Source organism: Carya illinoinensis, chromosome 15 (genome assembly GCF_018687715.1).
Source record: "Carya illinoinensis cultivar Pawnee chromosome 15, C.illinoinensisPawnee_v1, whole genome shotgun sequence".
Taxonomy (NCBI): Eukaryota; Viridiplantae; Streptophyta; class Magnoliopsida; order Fagales; family Juglandaceae; genus Carya; species Carya illinoinensis.
The window spans coordinates 18,774,506-18,801,943 of record NC_056766.1 but is presented as its reverse complement, the minus strand read 5'-3'; the positions used below and the strand labels follow the sequence as shown (position 1 = coordinate 18,801,943).

Here is a 27,438-nt window from a genome sequence, read left to right as displayed (position 1 = left end):
TTATTTTACTTAAGTCAAAAGATTTTTAATTGGTTATTTTCAATTTGTCATTACAATCCTAAATTTTCTTCTTCCGTTTCAGTAAATAATATAAAATGACACGTAAGAGAATTGAGAAGGCTTTTTTTCTTTTTGTCAAACTTTGACTGATTATTGTCAAACTGGTTTTATTAAGGAGCAGTGCTACAGGTACCGAAAATTCATCGAATATAGTTTTTTTGTTAATTTTAATTTTTTTTATATTTTTATATATTTATTTATTTTTAAAATTCTCAACGTCACTTAAAAAAATTTTATTTAATCACTAAGTAAAAAAAAAAAAAATGGAAAAAAAAAGCTCCCGAATTTGGGATTTAGCATTTCTGTTTATTAAGCTTTGATTCATGCAACTTGTTGATCTTTTAAAACTACAACATTGTTGTTTGGGATATTGTAAATTCTAATACATTCATTTGTAAATTCATATTGCGGTTTATGTGAAATTTATCACATATTTCTCTAAATAAAAAATCAATTCATAATTTTTTTATCATCCTCTCATCATTTCATAATATAATATTAGGTAATGGGTTCACATGTCAAATATAATAAATAATCTCCAATCATCTAATATCACATTATGAAATATGAAAAAATCATGAGAATTGAAATCATGAATAACATTACTCTTTTCTAATTGAGGCAGAACGTCGATGTATATTAAAATTTGATGTCAATTTTAAAGTAAAAAGAAGAAGAATTTTTTTATAAATAAAAACGAAGAATAATGTTAGATATAATCATAAGTCGTGCAAATATCTCATACTCATTTAAAAAAAAAGTTGAGCTTATTATTAATTTTTTTTAGATAGATATCATATTTATTTAATATTTTTTTAAAAAATATGTAATATTTACACAGTCCATAATAATAATTATCATTTATCTCCAATAAAATCAATAATAAAAAGGTATAAATTAGTAATAATCTGGCCAATTTTGAATTTATATTTGGGTTAATTTGGGAGATAGGGAGAGCACGCGCGAGGGTGGAGAGTGGTGAACGAAAGCGAGGGAAGGAGAATGGTAAAAGGGTGAGAGTATGGGCTGGAGAGGTTTTGACCACAGCAGGAAGCCAAGTCTGTCCTTTTTGGTTGGGGCTGCGGCTTTGGTAGCTTGCAAGTATTACTGCCATAATCAAAATGGAGCCTCAGAGAGAGAGAGAGAGAGAGAGAGAGAGATGAAGAAGAACAGAAGGTTTTGTTGAGTCTTGACTGACTCCTCAGTTGTGCCTCCCTTTCTCTGTTCTGCCTTTTGGGCTTTGGGTTCCTTCTTTCTTTACCTGCTCCTACCTTTGCCTTTCGCCATCATCTTCATATCCTCCGTTTTTCTAACAGATCCAACTCCAACTCCCCCACCCTTCTCTTTCTATCAAGCTGGTGAACTTCTCTTCCTCTCTGTCTCTCTACCTTGTTATCTGTTTTCTTTTCCTTTTTTGTTTTTTGTTTTGTATGCATCTATCCGCAGCGTTGTTCTGTTTCTTGGTAATAGCGATTGGCCTTAAATTTAGTTTCTTTAATGTAATAAAATTTGTGGGTTTGTTTATTTTGATCTCCCCTTCAATCAAAAACTGTTTCTTCTTCTTTTTTTTATTGTTCTTTTTATTTAAAAAAAATCAATTTAGACGATTCTGTCATAATATTTCGTATAGAATTAATGATTCTTACTTTCTTTTTGATTTGCAGGTTCTGATTTGCGGTTTGGATTTTTGTTGATTCACAGTTTGGTGATCTAGGATTTAATTGGGCTGGAGCTTCGGTTGTGATCGGTATTAGTGCTGTGGATGTATCAGTGGAACTAACTAGGATATTTCATTATTAGTTTCAAACCAGTGTGATTAAATACCTAGCTGTGCGAACTAAAGGAGCTTCTGGTTTTCCTCTAGTACTTCCAGTTTTGAATTTCTGGACGCAAGGGCTACTCTTAGTTCTTGTAAATAGGCCAATTTCCTGGCTTTTGTATGGAATTGGTGAATAAGAAGTGAGTTATAGTTTGTGCTCATCAATACGATGGGTGGTATTTGCTCGAGGCCGGGAAGATCCACCGTTGAGGATCTGACTGTAGATAATGCTCCTAGAGGAAGCTTTCCACACGCTAATGGTCATTCTAATAATGGTGCTGGAGCCGTTTTCCCCCCAAAAATAAATGGCCATTTGACCCCATCACCTGTTGGTGAAAGCGTGGATAAGCAGTTAGGAGGACCTTTTTCGTATCAGGACACGAATGTAGTTACATATGGACAGGATCCGGATGATATCAATGACGGGATACCACGCTTGTCTAGGGTGTTATCACACAAATCTAGATCGACTAAGTCTAAGCAGGCAGCAGTGGCAAAGGTAAGTTTGAGCTGGATTTGTTCTTTGCATGCTTTTGCTTTATGATTTTGGTGTAATTGATAATATTTCATTAGGTTGAACAGTATTTTGTATGACAGGTTAGTAGAGGAAGGTTTCATTTATTTATGCTTTCTTTCAAGCATTTGGAGCTAGACTATTCCTTTGGAAGGAACCCATTACTAGAAATTGAACCCATCTTAAGCATAGTTAACTTGGAATAAAATTTTGAGATGCAATGTTAAATAGTCTAAGACCCCGAGCTTGTTCATATCATAAATTTCTTTGTCAGTGGAGTTTGAAGACCAAAGCCCATTGGGAATCACCTTGTTTTGCGGGACTTTGTGAACAAGAACAAAGATTGAAATTTTTCCTTCCAATGTTGTCAACTCCATTCTTTAGAAGGATATTCGGCAATTCCAGAGCTCTTTTCAATTCCTGGATTTGTGCAGTGTGATTGCTTTTTGTTGAATAAAACATTTTGGAAACATGTTATAAGAACAAAAAAAATACGATCATCAAGCAAGTGCCATATATTACCAGTAAAAGTGGTGTAAACGTTTGAGGGTTAATATTTGGAAGCATATAACACATCCTAATCCTGTTCCTTTCAGTCTCAGCTTGTGATGAATGTATAATCACTAAATTTACTTGATTACCACCTGTGCCCATTCCCATTTTGAGCAGATGTACTAATCACTGAATTCACTGAATATTTGTAAACGTTCTTGCCATGTGATTAGAACTATAGGATAGCAATGTTAAGGAATGCTTTCCTTCTCCTTCCTAGTCCGGTGCTTTCTCTTGTATACACCTTGTCTACCTAGGTTGCCAACCTCTTCGTTTTTTTTTTTATAAAATTGTCATGAAAAAAGAGAAAATGAAAAATCCCTTATATAAAAAAATTAATTTATAAATTTCGAGACCTTCATAAAAAAACTGATTTTAACCCTTAGACCTAGTTAGTCCTAGCCTGATTTGGGTATTTTCTTTTTCTTTTTAAAAGAATTCCTAATCCACTTTTTTTGCATAACTAAAGAACTAATTGTCATGGACACTTGACCTTAGACGTAAAAGAGTTACTTCATTAGTTTGGGCCTAGATATGGGTGTGGACTCATTCCCTTATACTTGGGCTTCCATGGAGAGTACTTTAACAAATTACAAGCTCATCTGCAAATTTGGTGAAACATTAATGAAATTTAAAACTAGTCAAAACAAAACTAAGTGAAATGCCCAAGAATATTGGTAAGTCACTCATAATTTGTGTATCTTGAACCTACAACCTCAAACTTTACCTTGTTCTTATAAAGTGACGAGTTTTCATTTGCATTAGAGTTCATCGGCATGGAATCCAAATGTTCGCGGTTGGTTATATTATGAGCAATTTTATTTTATTTTTATTTTTATTTTTATTTATTTTTTCTCTTGTTTGCCTTCTTGGTTACTATTTTTACCATTTCTAATCACAACATTTGATGGTGTTCTTCCATGACATGACCATTAAACTTTAGTTGCTGCAAATTAGATTGTGTTATTGTGCATTCAAATAGAGAAGTAACTTGGCAGGTAAGATAATATTTTGTTGATAGAAAGGTAGGCGTAGCCCAAGTACACAAGAGGTTTACAAGGAGAACACCTAGCTACAACTAAGAACTAGTAGTGGATACAAGGAAATTATGAAAACTAGCCCCGTTGAAGTTGTGCTGAAGAAGAATTTCTTAAGCTCGTCCAAGGATCGCTGTCAATTTCCACATAGCAGCAATATGGGTGTTACCCTGAAGACCTCTCTAGCACACAAAAACATCCACTACCCTTCTAGGCATTACTCATGCCACTCTAGTTAGGCTAAATATGTCATCCCACAAAACCTGGCCACCGCTCAATGTAATAGTAAATGATCCATAGTTTCCTCATTTTTCTTAAACAAATAACACCAGCCCATACAAGAAGACCACACTTCCTCAGATTGTTGGTGGTAAGGATTTTCCCAAGAGAAGCAGTCGAACAAAAATAGAAGCTACCTTGGGAGGTACCTTACATCTCCATATGGTCGTCCAAGGAAAATGGTTACTATGTTGAATTGATAGAGCCTTTGAAAAAGATCGATTTGTGAATCTCATACTCGCAGCTTGAGTCCAGATCATCCTATCCTCCACAACATTACCAATACTCATAGCATACAAGAAGCTGAACATCAGCAATGGTTCCTAATTCCCAATCTTGTGCCACTTTAAGAAAATAGATGTTCCACCATGATGAGTCATTGGGGCTATCCAGAAAATCTGCCACCGTAGCCTCCTTATCATGTGCAATTTGAAAGAGAGTAGAGAGTGCACTCTTAAGGCCCTAGCACCACACCAAGAATTGTGCCAGAAACAAACTCTAGAGCCCATTCCTACCTCAAATTTGAAGTACTTGAAACCCCCTTCCCCCCATCCTCTTCAGATATTTTTTCACAACCCCACTCCATGAGCACCCCTAGAATACCATCTCCCCCTAATGCTCCCATACTTAGAATCAACAACAACCTTTCACAAAGCCGCCTCCTCCTGATGTTATCTCCACAACCACTTCCCAAGAAGGGCCTTATTAAAGGTCCTCAAGTTTCGAACCCCCAATCATTGTCAAGAGATCGGGAAGCAAAGTTTGTCCCAACTAAATGGGGGTGAGAACAATCTTGTTCGGAGGCGCCCCGGGGGGGGGGGGGGGGGGGGATGCACCGAAATTTTTGGTCCATCATTTTCCTAGGACTGGACCAGACTGAACGTACTTAGGGACCGGTAGGTCCGGTCCGGTCCATTCTGTCCAACCCTTTTTTCTAAATTGATTAATAAAAAAAATTTATTTAAAATACTAAATTAAAATTAAGTGACTTATTAAATGAAAGTTATATAATAAATTGTACAATTATTAATATATACTGGTACTATATAGTATAGTTATACATTAAATAATATAATAATACATTGATCTAAATATATATAGTTATAGACTTGGTACCAATACTATAACTAATAACTATACTAGTAGTATTACCAATATACTATATATTAGTGATAAATTGGTAATACCATATTAAATAATACTCTATGTAGTTATAATGATTTAATACTAACATATTAAGTTCACTATACTAATACTATTATAAATTCACATATACTATAATTTATGTTATAACTCTTATAATATGTTAATATATTAATATATACCAGTACTATATATTATAGTGATACATTAAAAAATATAATACTTATGTAATATTGTGATATATTAATAATTAATTATATATAGTTATTTATATAAATAATATAGAAATAAAAAATCTATATTTAGTTTCATTTCGTTTGGTCCGGGGTGAAAAACCCTTGAACCAGGATCGGACTGAATGAATTCGGTCCTATAAAAATTGGGTTTGGTCGATTTCTCCGGTCTAGACCGGCCGAATCTCACCCCTACCAACTAACAAGGTGGAACTTGGCTTCATCCCCAATTCCTTCCCTAAGAAAAGCATGGATCAATTTTTCAATGCAAGTTGCCACACCTGCAGTTAAAGGAAAAAGAGAAAATATTTTGGGAGATTAGAGGGTGTGCTTTTGATTAAAGTGATTCTGCCCCATTTTGACAAATAGTTCTTATCCATCATGGGAACCTTCTTTCGATCCTTGCTAACACACCATCCTAATTAGTCTTTGCCTTAAAAGCAACCCCCAAATGAAGACCAAGATATTTCATAGGTTACGAAGCAACCTTACAACCCATAATGCTTGCTAGACTCCAAATATCACTCATAGGACCCACATGTGCCTTCTCAAACTTCAATCTTGGGACAAATTCTAAACAAAGCAAGAGTGCCCTCAATTATTGAATGTGACCATTGTGTTTCAATTAATATTGTTTTTCTCATATATTTCTTGTATGGGCTTTGCCTATTTACGTGGATCAATAAATATTTTTTTACCTATAAAAAAAAAAAATTATTGAATGTGACCATGGTCTGGCTCACAGAAGAGTGATGCATCATCTACAAAAAGAAGTTGAGAAATATTGACATGACCAAGATTAGGACCTCCCACCAAGAAGCTTGAAAGAAATCCACCACCAACAGTAGCATCCAGCATACGACTGAGAGCATTCGTCACAATGGCAAAGAGAAAAAGAGAGAGAGGGCCCCCTTATCTCAGCCCCCAAGAACTGGCAAAGAAACCCACTGGAGATCCATTCACCCGAGAAATGGATTGTTGAAATACAATGCTCAATTAAAGAACACGATCTCTTCCCAAAACCACATCTCCCAAGTAAATAATACAAGGCCAAGTTTACATGATCATATGCCTTCTCTATATCTAGTTTGCATTTTTTTTTTTTTGATTGGTAATCAAGAAATTTTATTCATAAGAATAGGTAAGGCCCAAGTACACAAGGAGTATACATGAGAAGTACTTAACTAGAGTTTACAACTAATGAAAACAATGGCCATTTAGTCATGGACATTTAGTTTGTTACAAACAATGGACCCGCCCATGAAAACAATGTTTTAAAGAAAAAAACTTTCAACTCCTCCATTGTTCTCTTGTGGTTTTTGAAGCTTTTATCATTTTGCTCCTACCTAATATACAAACACATACAGATAGGGACCATTTTACAGATTGCTGCAACTTGTGAATTACCTCGGAGACCTCTCCAACTTGCTAGGAAATCTACCAATCTAAGTGGCATGACCCATGATAATCCAAGTCCTGTAAAAAAATATCCCACATTGTCCTAGCCACGTCGCAATATAGAAACGGATGGTCAACTGATTCTCCATCTTTCTTACACATGCAATACCAGTCCAACACCATTTCCCGATGTTTCTTTAGGTTATCTGTGGTGAGAATTTTGCCCAATGTTGCTGTCCAAACAAAAAAAGCTGCTTTTGAGGGAGATTTCGTGTAACAAATGCTCTTCCATGGGAATGTGGGCATGACTGGGCTTGTTAAAACTTTGTGAAATGATCTAATCTTGAATTTACCTTTCTTGGAAGGGTTCCATTGACCATGGTACCCTTGGTCATACTCATGAAGTACAGTGCCGCATAGAACTTTGTGATAACCTTCGACTCCCAATCTTGGGCTGCCATACTAAAATGAACATTCCATTGAGGGGAGCCACTAGAGAAAGCCAAGAGATCCGCTATCGCTGCATCTTTTACTCGTGCGAGCTCAAATATGGCGGGGAAAGTGTCTTGGAGACTTTGTTCACCACACCATTTGTCTTATCAAAATTTGACACGAGAGCCATCACCCACTACAATATGTGTATGTCTCTAGAAGAGCTTCCAACCCCACCCGATGTATTTCCACAAACCCACCCCATGTGGGCCTCGTATCTCATTCGAGCACCAATCACCCCATGCCTCCCCAACTTGTGCATCTATAACTGACTTCCATATGAACCCTAATTCGTATTGGTATTGCCACAACCATTTACCCAATAGGGCTTGGTTGAACTTAATCAAGTTACGAATTTCCGATCCACCCTCAGAAAATGGAGTACAAACCATGGACCAATTGACTTGATGGAACTTAAACTTGTCCCCCAAACCACTCCTCGAGAAATCACATTGTAGCTTCTCAATACGGTTGACAATCTTTGCTGGGAGTGGGAACTAGGTTAAAAAGTAGGTGGGGAGATTAGAGAGTATCAAAGTGAGCCTACCACCTTTAGATAGATAAAATCTCTTCCAAGATGCCAATCTGTCCTCCACCTTTTCAATCAAAACATTCCAAATTTGCTCTAATTTAAAGGAAGCACCCAAAGGTATGCTAAGATACTTCAGGGTTAGAGAAGATACCTTACATCCGAAGAGAGAGGATAGAGCTGCCGCTTTGGGAACAATTCCCACCGATATTAGTTCAAACTTTGAGAGATTAAGGTTGCGTTTGGATGGTAAGGTGATGTCAGATACTCTGTGAATGGTAGTGCAAAAGTAATGATAAAATATTGAATAGTAGTACAAAATAGTAAAAAGTATGTGAAAAGTAATGATAAAATAATGAATAGTAGTGGAGTATTCTCACTTATAAAAAAAAAAGTGGTAAAGTATTCTCGGAATACTTCACCACCCAAACTAGTCCTAACTCTCATACCCGAAATAGCTGAAACAGAGAAGTAGAGCACTCAAAAATTGGATATGCCCATGATTTGTTCCACAGAATATGAGAGTATCATCAGCAGTAGGTGAGAAATATCACGAGTCATAATTTTTTTTTTCTAATTAATAAGAGATTTTATTACGAAGAGATTTTATCAGAGGAGTCATAATTGCAATTCTCCACTGAAAAACTGTAGAGAAAACCACCTTCCACTAAGCCTATAATCATCTTACTGAGAGCTTCCATGAAAAATAGAAAGAGTAAGGGAGAGAGCGGATCCCCCTATCTCAAACCATGGGTGGGAGTCAAAGAAACTCACTAGTGAACCATTCACCAAGATAGAAAAGCAAACTCTGGAGATGCAAAACTCTACCCAATTCAGCCAATTCTCTCCAAAACCGCATCTTGCAAGTAAATAAAACAAGAATTTCCAAATTACATAATCATAGGCTTTTTCCATATCTAGTTTGCAAAGTAAACCAGTTTCTCTAGATTGAGTCATCTGTCCAGCGCTTCATTTGCAATTAGGACCGAATCTAGAATTTGTCGTCTACCATTGACAAATGCTTTTTACGGCTTCGAGATTAACTTCTCCATCACTTTACTCAATCAGTTCGCTAGCACTTTGGAGAGAATCTTGTAGACCTCATTCACAAGGCTAATGGGATTGATAGTCTTGAATATCCATTGACCCCCCACCTTTTTGGGAATGATTGCTAGAAAGGTAGCATTGAGGTTCTTATTAACTATAAAAAAAAGGTAGCATTGTGACTTTTTTCAAAGCTGGCATTATAATGGAACTCTTGAAATACCCACATAAGCTCTGTATCACTTCTCAACAGGTTTGGAAAAAAACCCATGGTAAAACCATCAGGGCCTGGGCCTTGTCACTAGCCATACCTCGAACGACTTTGCAAACCTCTTCTTCTTCAAAGTGCCTCTTGAGCCACCCTGCACATTGTTGATCTAGTGCTGAAAAAGTCAAATCATCTACTATCAGTCTCCATGGTTGTTGTTCGGCTAGGAGATGTTCGTAATACTGTACAATGTGGTCCTTGATAATTGACTGGTTCGAAGAAAATGCTCCATCTACCATCAATTTATCAATAGTGTTGTTCCTCCGATACGAATTAGCCACCCTATGAAAGAACTTCATGCACTCGTCTCCCTCATTGAGCCATAGTGCCCTTGATTTTTGTCTCCAAGAGATCCCTGCCATCAATATTACTCATTCAAGTTCTGTGACTACCTGACTCTTGCTTAAAATTGTGATTCAGCGCTTTTAGCCTTCTTGCCATTATGAAGCTTGGAGAGCCTCGGAAATCATAAGAGGACCACCATTGCTTGATTCTGTCTACAAAACCGTTAGATTGAAGCCACATATTTTCAAATTTAAAATCCTTTTGCCTCCATGGATGCCTCCACAGTTTAAGAGGATAGGGAAATGATCAAAGCATACCCTAGGTAGTCGTCTTTGTAACTCCCATTTTAGAGTTAGCAAAAATCTATTAATTCTCAACCAAGATGAGAGTTCACGGGTGTTGGACCAAGTAAACGTACCTCCCGTTAATGGGATATCCATAAGTGTTTGTTCTAAAATGACGTTAGAGAATTCCCTCATAGCGTGTGATGTGGGATGTACTTGATCTTTCACTCGGGAAACAAGATCCATTGAAATCACCCCCCTATACAACTTGGTAACTCCCACCAACTAAGAAGTCCCGCCAATTCTTTCCCACAATGATCTTCTTTCCGCATTAATATTAGGGCTGTAGACTCCTGCAAATGCCCATTGGAACCTGTCTTCTACATTTACAAAGGAGCAAACCATGGTGAAATTAACCACACATTCCTCTAACCTTTCCATCACCCTTTTGTCGAACATGATAAGAACGCCACCCAATGCTCCTTTAGGCATAGAAGGGTGTGTCGGACCTTTTTGGGTTGCCTCTTGCCATCACGGCCGTGAACGTTACGTGACGAGTTTTATTTATGGTCAATCAAAGATAGGGCTACTTTTTTTTTTTTTTTAAAAGTAAAGGGAGTTGTTGGATTTTATCCTAGGGCGATGGGATTTGGATGGAGAAAGGTACCTACCATTGTATATAACTTTTCTCAATGGAAAAATATATGGGGCGGATAGCACAGGTAGGATAGGGGCTTTTTAGAAACCTTACAATGCAAAGGATAACTGTGGGATATTTCAGATAATAGGGATTAAAGACAATGGCAATTATGGCTTGCACATCAGAAGCTGATAGTCCAGCCCAATCAAAGTTGTTTACAAGGAAACTGTAAGAAAATAAACTCCTAGTATAAGCTATACTTCGATGGATTATTTGAATGCTGGTTGCTTTTAACTCTAAATGGGTATTATGTGACCATTAAATGAGCTATATAACCTTGACATGTTCTATGTGAAAAGGAAAATTATGGCATATATAAAACCTAATTATCTGAAAGGAATGGTCTCTTAACGAAAGAATATATATGTCACCTTGGTAAATTGTGACTGGAAAATTGTGCTAATTTCAAACTTTGGTGGCTGCAAATCAATAATTACTCTTACCAGTTGCTTCTTCTTGTTGCAGCTAACTTATATGTTTTAGCTATCTCACTTGATTATTTATTGCTAGATGTTTGAAGTTATTTGAGATTTTTCACAAATTAAGTGAGGCAAATATGCTAAATTGTGCTTTCGGTGATATAATGGCAACGTAGTGTTGTAGTATTTACCATGGTTTCTGAAATCTCAATTGGTGGTTTCCTCACATTTTGTAATTTGAATTTTAGCATGATAAAATATACAATTGTCAATAATTATATAACATATTGTAAATATTATGGGGGTCATGTTGAATAGGCTTATTATTATTATGCTTTATAGGTTTCGGAGGTGGGCTCACTTTTGGGCAGAGCTGGTACTGCTGGGCTTGGGAAGGCAGTAGAAGTTTTGGACACACTTGGTAGTAGCATGACCAATTTGAATCTCAGCAGTGGTTTTACCTCAGGGGTGACAACAAAAGGGAATAAAATTTCAATTTTGGCTTTTGAAGTTGCAAACACAATTGTTAAGGGTGCCAATCTAATGCAATCCCTTTCAAAGGAGAACATCAAACATTTAAAAGAGGTGGTACTTCCATCTGAAGGGGTGCAAAACTTAATTTCCAGAGATATGGATGAGCTCCTGAGAATTGCTGCAGTTGACAAGAGGTGTATAGGCAGAAAGAGTTAAAATGCTTTTATGCATTTTTGCTATTGCCTTCATTTTACTGGTTAATTATTCTTATAGCTGTTACAAGAACAAAACAATTACTAATTTTATTTTGCAATTTTGGGCAGAGACGAATTGAAAGTTTTCTCTGGAGAAGTGGTGCGTTTTGGAAATAGTTGCAAAGATCCTCAATGGCACCATTTGGATCGCTATTTTGAAAAGTAATTGATATAGTAGTTATCTATAATACTTTCTATGTGCTCTTTAAACCTCTCAATGGAGGTTTTCATGTTGTGCCTGTATTATCTTTATGATATTTTAGGTTGGGTTCAGAACGTACCCCCCAGACGCAACTGAAGGATGAAGCAGAGACTGTGATGCAGCAATTGATGACTTTGGTTCAGAATACAGCTGTGAGTATTACTGTTGTAAAGAGATCACTGCACTAGTCCCAGTAATGTAAATTTATAATAGTCATAATAAATGTGTGTCACAGTTTGAATCAAAATGGTAAGATTAATAGGAGAGTTTTTTCCTCTCTTCTTTTGGTTTGGGAAATATTCATTTTTACAACCATGTGCAAGTTTTATTCTTTATTTTCGTTCTTTATTTTCTTTGGTGTTTGTGTCTACGTACAGAGATGATAATTATTGCATTATTTCACTGCTTTCTCTGAAGTGAAATTAATGTACAACCTGATTTTCAAATTTCTAGTTCTAATCATTTGTCTTATTCCATTACATTTGATTGCGCCCATTTGGGGTTTGTTTCTTTCATAATAGCTTTGTTATCTTCTATGCATTTTTTGATATTTTCACCTTTCAGATGGACAGATTAGATCTAAAAGGCCAATCTGTATTGATGTTATACCTTGGAACTTTACTGAAGGGAACACAAACTTCTCTCTGTTTCAGGAATTATATCATGAGTTGCATGCCTTAGACAGATTTGAGCAGGATTATCGGCGTAAGCTTCAGGAAGAGGATAACTCAAATGCTGCTCAAAAAGGTAACACAGCTTGGATTTCTAGCTTATTTGGGTTTTGCAGTTTAGAAAAAAATATTCTTATGATGGGTAAGCTTAGCAGTACATAAACGATTGAAACTTTTCTGTACATAGGGCCAGGATGTTTCTATGTCTAGTCCTGTTGATTCTTTAACTCAAATGGGTCATGGTTATTCTCTTGCTTTGTTTATACCCAGCCTTACTACCTTTCATTGTTATGAGTTTTGTAGTAGTTTTCTACTACTACAATGACTTTTATTGTAGTTTTATACTAAAGATTAGGTGTTTGTAACTTATAAACCCATAAAATAAAAATATAAACTCATAAAATAAGAATAGAAAACCCGTATCTAATTAGGATTTAGTTTTGACGCATTTGTGTGGCTAGTCCGATGGTAACAACTAATGTAACATTTTACTTCTTATCTTCTGAGCTTGTTCTTGCTTAGATTTAGCCTTATGGGTTATTCTTGAATTGAAATATACAGATCCAGCGGCAGTTTCAAAGTAATTGTTCTTTATAAATCCTGATAGATTATGAGGATTAGTTTTGTTTGAATGTTTTCTTTGTTATCACGATTACCATTATTCGACAGTTTAACTTTCTTTGTGTATAACTTTTATTAATTTTATTTATTTTTGACAAGTAGGGGACAGCCTTGCAATTTTAAGGGGAGAGTTAAAGAGTCAAAAGAAGCATGTAAAAAGTTTAAAGAAAAAATCTCTGTGGTCCAAGATCTTGGAAGAGGTAAGTCATTGCTGCTCCATGTAGGCTCTTTAAAGGTGCATATGGAGAGAATGTGCTGCAATAGAATTGTGTTCCAAGATATTAATAATAAAATCTTGTTTTTGTTATTTGTTTTCTCATACTATCTGCGCTTGGCAGCCGCATATGCAGTGTTATATACTTGAATTGTGCCTTTTGCGTTTTTTGATGAAATTCTTATTACTGACAAAAAAAAAAAAAAAAAAAAAAAAAACAGTATGCAGTGTTCTTATTCCATCATTCTGAAGAATACTAGCTCAATGAATCTCTTTGCAACTTATCTTTGAACTTCTTTACAACAAGATTAATCTATCTTATTTTTGCAGGTGATGGAGAAACTTGTAGAAGTTGTCCATTTCTTACATACGGAGATTCATGAAGCTTTTGGTAGCGCTGGTATGCATTGAAAACAATAATGAAAATTTAGATTATGGCCATGTCAAGGCTTGTCTTGCTCTTCTTTCTGAACCTTGTGAGAAGGCCTGAACTTCTATATTAGATTGCAGATCTATCTGATAGCTTTTTTTCTTGATTGCTTCTTCTGAAGAAGTTTTTTTTTTTTTTGATAAGTGCTTCTTCTGAAGAAGTTATTCACAAAATTCTTTTGCTTATATTCATCTATAGATGCTATATTCAACTTGTTTATTTCTTGACACAATGCATCTTACTTTGATGTAGTAGTTTATTTACAAGCTATTAACTGGCTTTTATTAATTCAGTAAACTTCTTGTGTTCTGTCCTCTTTTGCATTGCAGATGATGACAAGCTAGTGAAGGGACAACATAGCAACCATAAAAAATTGGGGTCTGCTGGTCTTGCATTGCATTATGCCGGTATTATTGCTCAAATTGATACAATTGTAAGTTTATGACTTATCCAGTCTTGACGCATCTTCACCTTTCCTATTTTATATGTGGTGTTTTTCATTTGTAGTGTCATTATGAGCATCTTCACCTTTCTGATTTTACCTATTTCATTGTGTGTCATTATGATATTCTTTTTGGCAAATCGAAAGTTTCTATTGAGTGAGAAGAATGTTCTTATGCATGTAAACCAACTGAGAGGAAGAAAATTTCTAGGAGAGCTTGTGGGCGTGTTAACCTGTATTCTTGGAACTTCGTTGAAATGCTTATCCTTGTGGCTCACATCTCAATATCTCCTGTATGGTGATCCTAGATACATACATGACGGTTTGGCTCAACATAAATTTAAAATCATTTTTTTCTCTCTTTTTGAGAGCAACTTAAATACCTCGATTAGTGCTACTTAAAAAGACCTCTTTTGGTAGAATATGTAGTTCCAAATATCGTCTTCTATTATCAAACCAGATATTCTTGCCATCGCAGTCACTAGGAAAAAAGTGATCATAGTGCTTGTGGGCTTGCCTGTTTCTCAATTCATCTAACCACTGAAACTGCACACTCTGTGCATGGGTTCAATTGCTCAGGCTTCATTTTATGCTAAACTTTTGTAGATGTAATGGGCTGGTAGTCTCTTTTGCTTAAACTGTTCTTGGTTCTTCAATATATTTGAAGCTTCAAGAAATATACTCAATGGATGTTGGTCCTTCAGTATTACTCAAGAAATGCAATTTATATATTCTCTATGTGTGAGACCTTTTGTAATTGGTAATAGTGACAGATGACTCTGCTCTGCCTTAACTACAGAGGATTAGGCGTGATTTTGACATCAACCCCTGCAGTTTTGGAAAAGTCGTTGTTGTCACTTTTAGCATCACTATGAATGATGTTGGTAGACAGCACATGCATTAAATGATCTGTGCGGCACCATCTCTATAGAATGGCCAGCAAAATGCCCAATACGTCTAGGAAATGTATTGCAATCTCTTTTAATAAAGAGATTTCTTTTATGCAATATAGGTTTAAACAATACTTATAAAATATATATATAGGTTTAAACATATTTAAATATTTAAGTACCCATTCTTTTGAGCTCGATCGAAATGTGCCTTTATGTATAGAGAGAATTAACACATCTCTTTATGTATCAAAATCATTAATAAGTTCAAGTAATTTCTTTGATGCAACTCAACTAATTTCCCGAAATGTAATATATCAATATAAAATTTGCAGTTTGGATTTGTCTGGTTAAATCACTGCACTAACCTTTCGGTTCTAAAATATTTAGACCCAAATTTGAGCCACTATAGTTAAGAATCTAATGGTTCAGTTTAGGTCTTTGGGTAGTTGAAAAGCATATTGGACCACTTCTGTGTAACTTTAGGATGCATTGGTCATGAGAAGCATGTGACTGTGTGAGGAATGAAAAGCTATGTTTGAAAATCATATACTGGACGTATTTTGCTGTGGTGCTAATATTTGGGATGTTAGCATACTATTTTTTTTTTTTTAACTTTTTGTTTGCTTGGATGTTTCTAACAGTCAGTGTAATAGATTGGTTTATATCCAGATTATAAGCAGAAAAGTTGCTTTAATAGCACAAGAATCTCACTTTGCAATCTGGAGGTTATATTCCGACTAAACAAATATGAACTGATGCTTATGTTCATTTTACTTTCAATATGGGGGCTTTTCTTTTTTTTTAAAATCAAATTATAATCAGGTGTCTCGATCAAGTTCTGTACCTCCAAATACAAGGGATGCTTTATATCAAGGGCTACCGCCTGGCATAAAGGCATCATTGCGATCAAAATTACAATCATTTCATGTTAAGGAAGAGGTTTGTATTGTAAATACTCATTGCAACAGGGAATAATCCGACTCTGGAAGATTTTGTATTATTTATGTACATAAACATACAAGCATATATATATATATATATATATATATTAGACTCTAAATTTTGCTAAAGTGCAAAAATCATTTCGAATATCTTTTATTAACAGTTCTTTAAATGGTGTTCTTGCAGCTTACCATCCCACAAATTAAAGCTGAGATGGAGAAAACTTTACAGTGGCTTGTTCCTATTGCCACTAACACAACAAAGTAATTTTTGCTACCCTCACATGGTGCAGACTGTTATACCTAATGCATGAGCATGAGCAGTAATTTTATTTCTTGTTAAGAAAAACACCTACTGCACACTGTGGTACCTTATGCATGAGCATGGGTACTGTAGCAGTAATATTATTTCTTGTTAAGAAATATAACTGAGATGCCCTTCCAAACTGTGATCTGGCTACAGTGCTGATTTTTAAATGGACAAGGCGCTATTTCTGCTATATATTTTTTTTAAGAAAAATTATGTGACAATTTCATCTTTCCAAATTTTTTCTTTTTAGTTCTTTTTTTAAGTAAATGATTAATCATGTGGTTTGCTTTTGCATATTGGTCCACTTAGAGCTCACCATGGCTTTGGATGGGTTGGAGAATGGGCAAATACAGGGTGAGTTCTTAACAGGGTGCTTTTTCTTCATTAATCGTATCCTCCATGAGTCACTAACCGTTCCCTATTACTTTTAGGTCTGAGATGAATCGTAAACCTGCTGGTCAGACTGACTTGCTCAGGATCGAAACATTACACCATGCAGATAAGGAGAAAACTGAAACTTACATTCTCGAACTAGTAGTATGGCTTCACCATCTGATCATCCAAGCTAGGGCTGGCAATTGTGGAATCAGGTCTCCTGTTAAATCCCCAGTTCGCTCCCCCAGCCAGAAGACAATTCAGTTATCTACATGCACACCCAACTCTGAATCCCCTATGTTGACGGTTGAAGACCAAGAGATGCTCCGGGATGTGAGTAAGCGGAAATTGACACCTGGAATAAGCAAGAGTCAGGAATTTGATACTGCTAAAAGCAGGTTAAGCAAGCATCATAGGCTGAGTAAGAGTAGCAACCACTCTCCAACAACTGAAATTAAAAAGGATCCATTCCCGATTAGGAGGCCATTTTCTCTTCCTATCATCGACTTTGATATTGATCGGATCAAGGCCTTGGACGTCATGGACCGAGTGGACACAATGCGCAGTCTATAATTCTATATTAAGTTTCAAGATGCAAAGCAAAGGAGACCTTGTCTTTGTGTATTGGGTACATATGCTGCATTTTCCAATCTAGGGTGCTCTCATCCATTATGGCAAGGTAAAATCTCAGGTGAGTTACAAATTAGGTGATGAGTGATATAGGTCACCACCTTTTTGAATGTGAAAAGTTAGGGTGATAATGAGTTGGTAATTTAATTGTTGTAGAGATGGAAGGTATTAGTTCTGTATGTACAGACTTAGCATTATAAAATAATCAAAATTTCATGGTTTGCTTCTTTTCTGTGTGCATGTTAGTTTTCTTGGTTCTATGCAGCAGCCACGATTGTTGTTGGAATGTAGATGTAAACTAACAGTACTTCACATTCTTACAGGCATAGTATTAGAATAAGAAACAACAGGAATGGACATTAATTAGGTTATTTAACGGAGATAGGCTTCGGCTCCGGCTCCGGCTCCTCCTCCCTCCTCCTCTAAACCCTTCTCCTTTCTTTTTCGCTTTTCTTTTCTTCAATAATAAAATCTGTGTCCTATGGCCTCCACCAGAGGATGTGTTCTGTCCCGAGGCCTCTTCTCTGTTTTTACACCCAGCTGGGCGGAGATTGATTATTTTGGGGGTAGAGGTTCTCGGTTCCGTGCTGGGTGATGCTCCTGACTGGTGTGGTACAGTTTTTTGTGGGGTTTGCTCAGAGGTACGGTGTGAGTTGATCGGATTTAGCTCCTGGAGAGGATTTTTGCATGTTGGGTTTTGGGTATTTCCCGTGGGGTGAAGGATCTCTGTTTTAACCATGGAAAACAGAGGGTTTTTTCGGGTGGTATGCCAAGCTGCATGGAGTTTTCAAAAGGGTTATGGGGTGGAGTCCGGATATAACTCATGGAGATTCACTCCTTGGGATGGTGGCCGGAATCGGTCTAGCTGAAGTGGTGGAAGGATGGTTTCGGTGGTTATGGGCTGGCGATGGTGAAGGGGTTGAAACTGGTATCGGTTTGGCCGGGGCGAAGGAGCTTGCTGATCTGGTTTGGGCGTGTGGGTTTATGGGCTGCCGTGCTTTCATCTGGGTTGGTGGTGCTCTCCACGCATCGTGGTGGAGCGGCCGGCTCATGTGCAGGATGGTTAACGGGGGTGGCGGCGGGAGAAGCAGACGATGCAACCCTAACGGGTTGGCTTGGGCTGGGCCCCACGTGCACATAAGCTGGGCTTGGCGTGGGCTGGGCCTCCACGTGCATACAAGACAGTTTTTTAGCTGGGCTTGGCTTGGCTTGGCTTGGGCTGGGCTTATGAGTTTTTTTAGCTTTTGTTTTAAATCTGTTGTTCTGTTTTAGGTTGTTAATAATAAATAGGTTGGAGTCCCACTCCTTTTTAGAGGAATGTGGGTTTTTGTCCTACTCCTCTTTGGAGGATGGTAGGTGTTGGTTCTCTTCCTCTTTGGAGAGGAGAGAGTGTGGATGTACTCCTCCTCCTTGGGAGGATGGAGTGTGAGTGTATCTTTCTTCTTTGGAAGAAAGGTTGTTTAGCTCTGCTTTGACAGAGCGCTTTCTCTTTTGACTATTGTTACGAGAGAAGGTGTAGAAGTTTAGACAATGTCCGTCACAAAGTAATTTGTTGATGGGGAACCTCCTGAGCAGTTTGCGTTAGTTAACTTATAGTCTGGTTTTCCTGTATTGATAAGTCACAGTTGTAACTTCGATTATGAATGAATGCAATGAAGCATTTTCCATAAAAAAAAAATGGAGATAGGCTTCCCAAATTATTTGGTATCAGAGATGGAAATACCAAATAATTTATTAGCAATTTTACATGGTAAGAGCTGAACAAAGATCTCTTAAAGTTATATTCCCCATATGCCAATCGTAATTTGTCCTAGGGGCGTGTATCCGGATACAAATTCGAGATTTTGAAACTGGGTGGATACCTGCTTGGGTCAACCTGGGTGGGTATCTGGTTTTAGATATCCGTAGAACTGGATACCCAGATTGTAATTGGTATCCTGTTTTAACTCTTACCATTTTATTTTATTTTTTAACTTTAGTGAAACGAAATTCTATTTACAAACAGAAAAAAAAAATCCGATTATGAATAACCGGTTAAATTAACCTAATTTGGGTGGATAACCGTTTGGAATCATTCGAATTTCTGGATTTCGGACTGGACCAAAAAAAGAAAAAAATCATATCTGGATGCACACCCCTAGTCCAACAAAGAAAACAAGGATGAAAGTTTGTAGATTGAAAACAAATTATCTGCTAATTTTTTTTAAAAGAATTTAAAATCTACCTTTCATTTATAAGTTTTTATAATTTGAAGGAGCGGTAATCCCTCTGTGATTTATAAACTGATGTATAAACACTATTTATTGTGGAACCTATTGCAATTATTAAAAAACTCAAAACTTAAATGTTAGGGTCTTGATAATGCTTTACGTTCAAGAGTTTGTTGTAGATGCCTCAAGACAACCTTGCTATGGCCCAAAGAAGAATGGAGAATGATCCATGCTGACTAAGGAACAACATCACTGAAATTTGATGTTGGTGACAAAGTGATGCTGCAGTGAAGCATACTCCTCAAGTTTAGAAAAGCTTTCTAAATAGGAAAATACACATGACAGTCTTCATTCTAAAATATATTTGATTCATTTTATATAAAGTGCTACAACCATAAAAAGATTTTATAAAAAAATTGACGTGACTTTATGCGATATATTAGATCTCTTTTATAATAAAAGTAACTTTATAATTTGATGTACTGCATATAGTGACGTCAGTTTGCAAGATTAGTTTTATGAAATCTTTTTGTGTCTAAAACATTTATCATAATGTGAAATATCTAAAACTTCTGGTTTCTTTTTTTCTTCTCCCAGTTTTTTTTTTTTTAATTTAACATCAAACTGAACATTTTTAAATAGTAAAAAAGTGCATATTATTTGAACTTTTTATCTCATTGTCCAATAATTAAAGAATAATGGCATAGGAGGGAAAATACAGGCATAACATACAAAGCCACTGACATCATTTGACAACACCTGCCAAATCTCTAGCCTCCATTTTTGCAAGAATCCGTAGATTTTTAAAATTTTCTTGCTCAAAGTGACTGCCTTTCTTGACTAAGGAAGAAAAGGACAAGAAACTGCAGGAGATGGAAAGATAAATTACTGATCAAGCCAAGGCTTACAAATTCAAAGATGACGCCAGGAAATGGCTAATCCAATAATAGGGAAGTAAGGAATTAGGAAAATGATACGGTAACCAATGCTTGCATCTGCATGATCGATCTCCCACTGCTGCCTGCAAATTTGTAATCCTACCCAGAATGGCCTTCGTTTTCCTTTGTTCAACCAATATTGACTCTTCCATGCATGCACCAAATTTTTCGTTAGAAATACAGTTTGCTCTCTCTCTCTCTCTCTCTCTCTCTCTCTCTCTCTCTCTCTCTCTCTCTCTCTCTCTCTCTATATATATATAAGGGTGGTGCTACTCCCACCGATGGGAGGTGCCACCGAACGGCTAAATTTTCTTGTCCAGGATGTATGATTTTGGTCCAGTCAAGAATTACAATCCCAACAATAACAAATATAAGTATATGTCTAAAATTACAATCCCAACAATAAAAACAGAAACACTTTAACCCATTTTAACCCCTAATTAATCCACAATAACCCGTTTAAATTTTCTTTCAACAATTTTTATTTATTTATTTTATTTGTTATGTTGAGTTGTAATATTGATATTTCTCAACATGGCTTGTGTTTTTATTATTGAGATTGTAATTTTGGACCTATGCTCATATTTCTTATTGTAGGGTTTATAATATTGGTCCTATTATAGGTTAAAGTTTGACAAGTATTGTTATTTTTTATTAGTAGCTAGGTAGTCTTATTATTATTATTTTTAGATATTATGGGTACTAATAAATATAGATATTAACTTTTATATGAAATTATGTTAATCAGGTCAAAAGCGTTATAAGTATTAGTTCAAACCATTTACATAAAACTGATTAAAATGAGTCCATATTTATAATTAATTATTAAACGGATCAAAATAAGTGATACGATATGGCTTATTATTTAAATGGGTTGGATTCAAATTTGAAAGTTTAATATGTTTAGCTTAACGAATCAGATTATATTAATTTATATAGTCGAATGGTCATAACTTAATATGATACAAACATGAATGTCCGTAAACACAAATGGTTTATCTCTTATAAAATACCACCCAAAACCGAAGATCTGTTTTCGACCCGGACAACTTATCTTTTATTTTGCCTTTAATATATTAGAAAAAGTCTAGATGCAGTCAGCATGTGCAAGCGTGGGGCAGTCGTGCTGACGTGGAAAAATCAAAACGACATCGTTTTGTTTTAGATGGTCTCACTTCATCTCGTGTCGATCAGATCCCCCATTTTCTCTATTTCCTTCCTGAAGACCCTCTCTATGTTTATCACTCTCGAAGCTTTCTTCCTTCCTCTGTGTTTATCTCCTTCGATCGTGCCTCTATGTGTTTATCACTCTCGAAGCTTACAAACCTAGAAGATTCTTTCCTTCCTCTCTGTGTTTCGAAAACACGAAGCCCCAATCTGTTTTTATCTCCATCAAAACCCCTTCCTTCCTTCGGTTAGGGTTTCGAAGACGGTCTCTATTCTTGATAGGCTGTGTTTATCTTCGTCAAAACCCCAATCTCTGTTTATCTCTATTCTTGATAGGCTGGGTTTCGAAGCCCCAATATGTGTTTATCTCTGTTCTTGATAGGCTGGGTTTCGAAGCCCCAATCTGTGTTTATCTCCGTCAAAACCCCCCTGAACGCCCTCTCTTTGTTCGAGCATTTTCTCTCCCTCGATCTCCTTCCATTTCCCTTCCTCCCGAGTTCTCACCTCCCTCGAAGATGAGCTAGTAGATCTACTGCCCTCCTAACCCAGCCCATTTTCCTTCATCCCATCCCTAACCCCAACCCCAACCCTAACCCTAACTCTAACCCTAACCAAAATCATTGTTCTTCCACTTACCGTCATCCCGAAACTCTAATCGTAGAAGAAGGTGATCAACACACTTTGGAAGACACTCACCCTTGTCCGGTCCAGGTGGAAGGATAATATTTTTTTTATTATTTTTGTATTATGCATTATTTTCTCGTAGTCTGTTATTTGCTTTTGTATTCCTTTTGAATGCTTGGATTAGTGAATGGATTTTTCAAAAAATCATGCTTGGACTAGTGAATGGGTTATGGCTGTGGTTTATGTGCATTGTATTCCTGGATTAATGCTTGGATTAGTGAATGGGTTTTTCTGAAAATAATGCTTCGACTAGTGAATGGGTTATTACGGTGGTTTATGTGCATTGTATTCCTGGATTAATGCTTGGATTAGTGTGGGATCCATTAAAGAATATGTGTATAATGCTAGTGTTAATGATATGCTTTGTAAGTTGTGTGAGGGTAGGCATGATCTGGTTGCACCATAAATAATTGACATTGCACATTAACACTTATAGTTAGACAATCACTTGCCTCACATTCCTTATGATCTTGGGGAGGTTAAATTTCTTATCATAAATGACATCAAAGTAAGCTTTATTTGCTAAGAATAAAGTGAGCATCCTGCTCATGTAAATGATGTTCTTCTCAGTTTGACTAATAAGAGACGTTTTTAATAATTGAATGTGTTAAGATAAAGTACATTAGTGGGATTTTCAGATGAGGCATGTTAACAGCAACATTAAATGACTTATATCACCAAGCTCAATGTTGGATGATAGGGACAACTTGTTAATGGACGAGAAGAAGTATGATTGCTTGAATATAAAGATATTTACATATAGCTTATAATAGTTTATGGGTTATTTATGGAAAACCATGGTGGGTGAGACTGAAATATTGACCGCTATTGCAAGTTATAGAATCTGACATTAGAATGGAATCTGGCCATCTAATATGCAGAAATATACACGCATGGAATCTGTGAATATTAGCATGCAAGCTTTTTTCTCATCAGCTTCAATGTTCCAGTTAGTAAATTTATCAATTAATATAACCTTTAGGTCTAAGTGGACAACATTCATGACTGGAGGTAATACTTATTAGTGATATTCCTATGCAGCTCTTATTCTGGAAAATACATACAACCCTATGTATGATTTAAAAAAAATTATTTTGTTTATTCTAGAAAATCATACAGAATACATTTGTTTCATGTCTGCTACGTAAGTAAAATTTACTGATTTCCAGTTGTATTGCTTGATTGAACATTTATATCTACTTGACTTCTTCAACATGATGATTCACTGGGAAAAATAGAGTTTTTCCCATTTCTGCGTGTCTTTTGATGTGTGTGCATTACCATTGTGATTTTGGTATATGTTAGAATGTCATCATCATCACTGTCTTCTTCATCCTTTGGCAAACGTACTTTGGGTCAACCATTGTGCTTCTGTGAGGTTGAAGCTACATTAAGATATTCAAATACTAAAAGAAATCTTGAACGACCCTTCTTAGGGTGTCCAAAATACAACACAAAGGTAACTACATGACTTGTATTGTAACTTCTTTAATATATTCTACATTATTACATACATCTAACATTTTTTTTTTTATATATGTGGGCAAATTTCAGGGATTACCATACTACAGGTTTTTCAAATGGGCAGATGGTGTTGAATGCATAGAGGCCGATCTACAAGTTAAAAAAATTGAACTGTTAATGAAGGAGGAGGAGCTCGAGAAGAGACTCAAGGATGTCGTAAAGAGGGAGATTGAGCTCCATAATATTGTGGACGACATTGAGAAGAGAGAGATGGTGCTATCCAGTAGAAGTCAGGAGGTTCGGGAAAAGGAATTGCTTCTTCTTGAGAGAGAAGCTGTTCTAAGACGTTCACACATGCTACCCCGAGTGTTTTGGGGTTTTGTACTAGTTGTTTGTTGTTATTTATTGAGTTGTTAGTTGTTTATGTCTAGTTGTTGAAATTGTAAGTGTTACAAGATATTTAGTTATTAGATTTGTATAATTGTGTTATAAGTTATTTAGAGAATTGGGCTGTAGTTTAGTCTGAATGGTGGTTTATGTGACATGTTAGACATATTTTGTGATGGTGGTTTAATATCCTCCATGTAGAACCAACTTTTTAGAGAAATGATCAAATATTATTGTGACTAGAATTATGAGCACAGAATTGCGGTTTGAGAAGACAATTGGATATAATATGTTGGTACCATATATGCAAAACTATATAGATTGGTTTTGGGTACCAAGTCGTATTTGAGTACAGATTGGTTCATTTGTCAAACTTGCCAAACTGGTTCATTTGGTGAGGCCGATTTACAGATTTCCGTAGTGCATCTTTTTGAAGGGAGGTCACGTAATTGAGCCATCCATAATCATCCTACTCTAACCACAACTACTCCCACAATCTTCATACAAAACTATAACATCTTTTCTTCCCATCATCTACTGCTTTGTATCCTGGCATGCATAATGGAGCCGTAGCTTCCCACCAAGCAAAATACTTGCTGCGTTTTGCATCAAAACCTGTAAAGAAAACTCCTACCCCCAAAACTTCTTTTCCTAAAAATATTTACAAAACCTGTAAATACTAGATTTCTTCCAACAAAAACCTGTCACAAATATGTTAAAATACCAATCTTTCCTAACTACAAAAATAATTACAAATTTAATTCACTACCAACATCTTTTCCAACAAAAATAATTACAAAACTATAACTCTTGGAAGCTTTCCTTCTTACAAAACAAGGTTACAACACCTGTCACTTTCAATATTTCTTCCAACTAAAATATTCACAAAACTAGTACCACCAAGCAAACCTTCTTACAAATTTAATTATGAAACCTATCACTTGCAAATATTTCTCCCAACTACAATAATTACAAAACTATAACCACCAAGCTTAACAAGGTTACAAATTTAATTATAAAACATATCACCAACAATATTTCTTTACAAAAATAATGGCCCCAACCTATCACTTCCAAGATTTCTTCCAACAAAAATAATTACAAAAATATAACCACCAACCATATTAAGCTTTACAAAAATAATGGCCCCAACCTATCACTTCCAAGATTTTTTCCAACAAAAATAATTACAAAACTATAACCACCAACCATATGAAGCTTTACAAAAATAATGGCCCCAACCTATCACTTGCAATATTTCTTCCAACCATTTGGTCAATCATTGGGTGTTGCCAAGCTTTCTTCATCCAATCATTCAAAAAAAAATCAGCAGCACACATCCGTAGAGAAAAATGCTCTTGCATCCCTCTAAATTAAAAATATTCAATGAGAAGTCATATCTAAAACCCACATTTCTCCCACAAATAATTACAGAAATTAGCTGAGTTTACCATATCATTGCATCGGTTGTGAAGCATCGAACCCAAGTTGCACACTTTGTGATCCATCAAACCCAAGTTGTATCTGTAAGTAATAAATAGCAAATATTATTGTGACTTCAATATGACTATTAATATAAATGAAAGTTTAGAAATATTACACTTTCTTGACTCCCAACCATATTTTGGGTTCCACTCATGTCTAGAGCTGAGCTCACTGCGACAGTCTAGTAATAAATAGGTAACAAAAATAACCCAAATATAAGTAATGTATTGCAAGATTTAAATACTTTAATAAAAAAACTTCCAATTTATTATTACAAAAACATGTGTATACCTGGATATTTATCTCAGATGGCCCAAATAAATTCCTATGCGTGTCTTGGGCTGGCGTATATCCTTCATCTTGCTAGTTATCAAGTAAAATGTATAAAGTCAAAAATGTATCTATATTTTCATAAAGAAATACTTTCAAATAAACATGTATATGGCAAATATTATTGTTATTAATATCTTTGAACCTCTTTACGTTTTCCCTTTACAGTTGTTTTCTTCGTCCTCGCTTTAACTTTCCGCAAGTCTTGCTCCATCCTGAATGCTCTTCTTAGAGATGGGGGTCTGCCTTTTCCTCACACAACTCTTGGACTGAGTACTTGTTGCGAACTACCAACTGTGGCATTTGTTGTGCAACCAACATCAGAACCCGTTTAAGTCATTGGAGGGGCTGGATGCTCGTGATGATATAACTCAATCATGGAATATCACTTTTTAGTAGCATCCTTAGTATGATCTTTCGAACCTGCTGCAAGGGTAATCATCTGATAACAGATATTGAATAGACTTGAATATCTGTTAGTATCTTCCCGTTGAGACCCAGGGTCATAACTATTGTGGATTAACGTGTATCTCCGTTTGATGTCCTTCCTCCATCGATCTAAAATGTATCTATCTGGCAAGGATTTTATCCCATTACACTTGAATATGGCCAAGATATGTCTACATAGTATCCCTCTCATCTGAAATAACCCACACGAACACTTAGCATCACATTCTTCCACATTAAAGTCCACATAATATGTAACATGTTTAGTGAACTCCTCAACACGAATTTCATCTTCTACCAAATATGTCTTCGTCACACCATCATGTCTAAGTAGTGATGGATCCATATCGAGTACACCCATAATTTGCTGTTGAATTTTCCTGAATTTTGCATTTGTATACAACTCTTGGAATCTCTTTTCGATTAGAGATCTAGATATGCAAGGAATGGAAACGCTAAATAAGTGGAAGTCCGAGCTGATTTCATTCTCAATTTTCTTTTTCAAGGCATTGTCAAATTGGTCCACAAACTCCTTTAAATTAGTTTTCGCATGAACATATCCATCAAAAAATGCATTCATGCTCTCACTTCATTGTGTAGTACTCATGCCAGCCCAAAAATAGTCTTTTAGGAATACTGGTACCCATTGCGCGTGCTCAGCATACAAACTTTGCAACCAGACATTCTCTTCCAATGAGTATGTGCATATCAATTCTTCCCACGATTTCTCAAACTCCTTAATTTTTTGACTATCATACACACATTTCATTATCTGAGTTTTCAAGCCACTTTTGTAGGCACGATGGGAGCCAA

General features: G+C 36.0%; 2 protein-coding genes across 4 annotated transcripts; one reads left to right on the top strand and one right to left on the bottom strand.

Moving 5' to 3' along the window:
* Nucleotides 1-1,102: 1,102 nt before the first annotated feature.
* On the top strand, nucleotides 1,103-17,740 carry LOC122295531 (protein PSK SIMULATOR 1-like). 3 transcript variants are annotated; one of them, XM_043104572.1, is made up of 14 exons: nucleotides 1,103-1,418; nucleotides 1,725-2,378; nucleotides 11,399-11,724; nucleotides 11,854-11,946; nucleotides 12,048-12,138; nucleotides 12,640-12,733; nucleotides 13,381-13,478; nucleotides 13,823-13,892; nucleotides 14,252-14,355; nucleotides 15,911-15,982; nucleotides 16,080-16,196; nucleotides 16,386-16,462; nucleotides 16,818-16,862; nucleotides 16,940-17,740. In XM_043104572.1, exons 2-14 carry the CDS (start codon nucleotides 2,049-2,051, stop codon nucleotides 17,454-17,456), a joined length of 2,034 nt encoding a protein of 677 aa, XP_042960506.1. In that variant the 5' UTR covers nucleotides 1,103-1,418; nucleotides 1,725-2,048; the 3' UTR covers nucleotides 17,457-17,740. The 3 variants fall into 3 exon arrangements, with proteins under 3 accessions (XP_042960506.1, XP_042960508.1, XP_042960507.1); XM_043104573.1 differs by lacking the exon at nucleotides 15,911-15,982 and having other exon boundaries at nucleotides 1,105-1,418; XM_043104574.1 differs by lacking the exons at nucleotides 15,911-15,982; nucleotides 16,080-16,196 and having other exon boundaries at nucleotides 1,104-1,418.
* An 8,823-nt stretch (nucleotides 17,741-26,563) lies between these two features.
* LOC122296733 (protein FAR-RED ELONGATED HYPOCOTYL 3-like) lies at nucleotides 26,564-27,205 on the bottom strand. Its single transcript, XM_043106530.1, has one exon. It carries the CDS (start codon nucleotides 27,203-27,205, stop codon nucleotides 26,564-26,566), a length of 642 nt encoding a protein of 213 aa, XP_042962464.1.
* Between the last annotated feature and the right edge of the window lie 233 nt (nucleotides 27,206-27,438).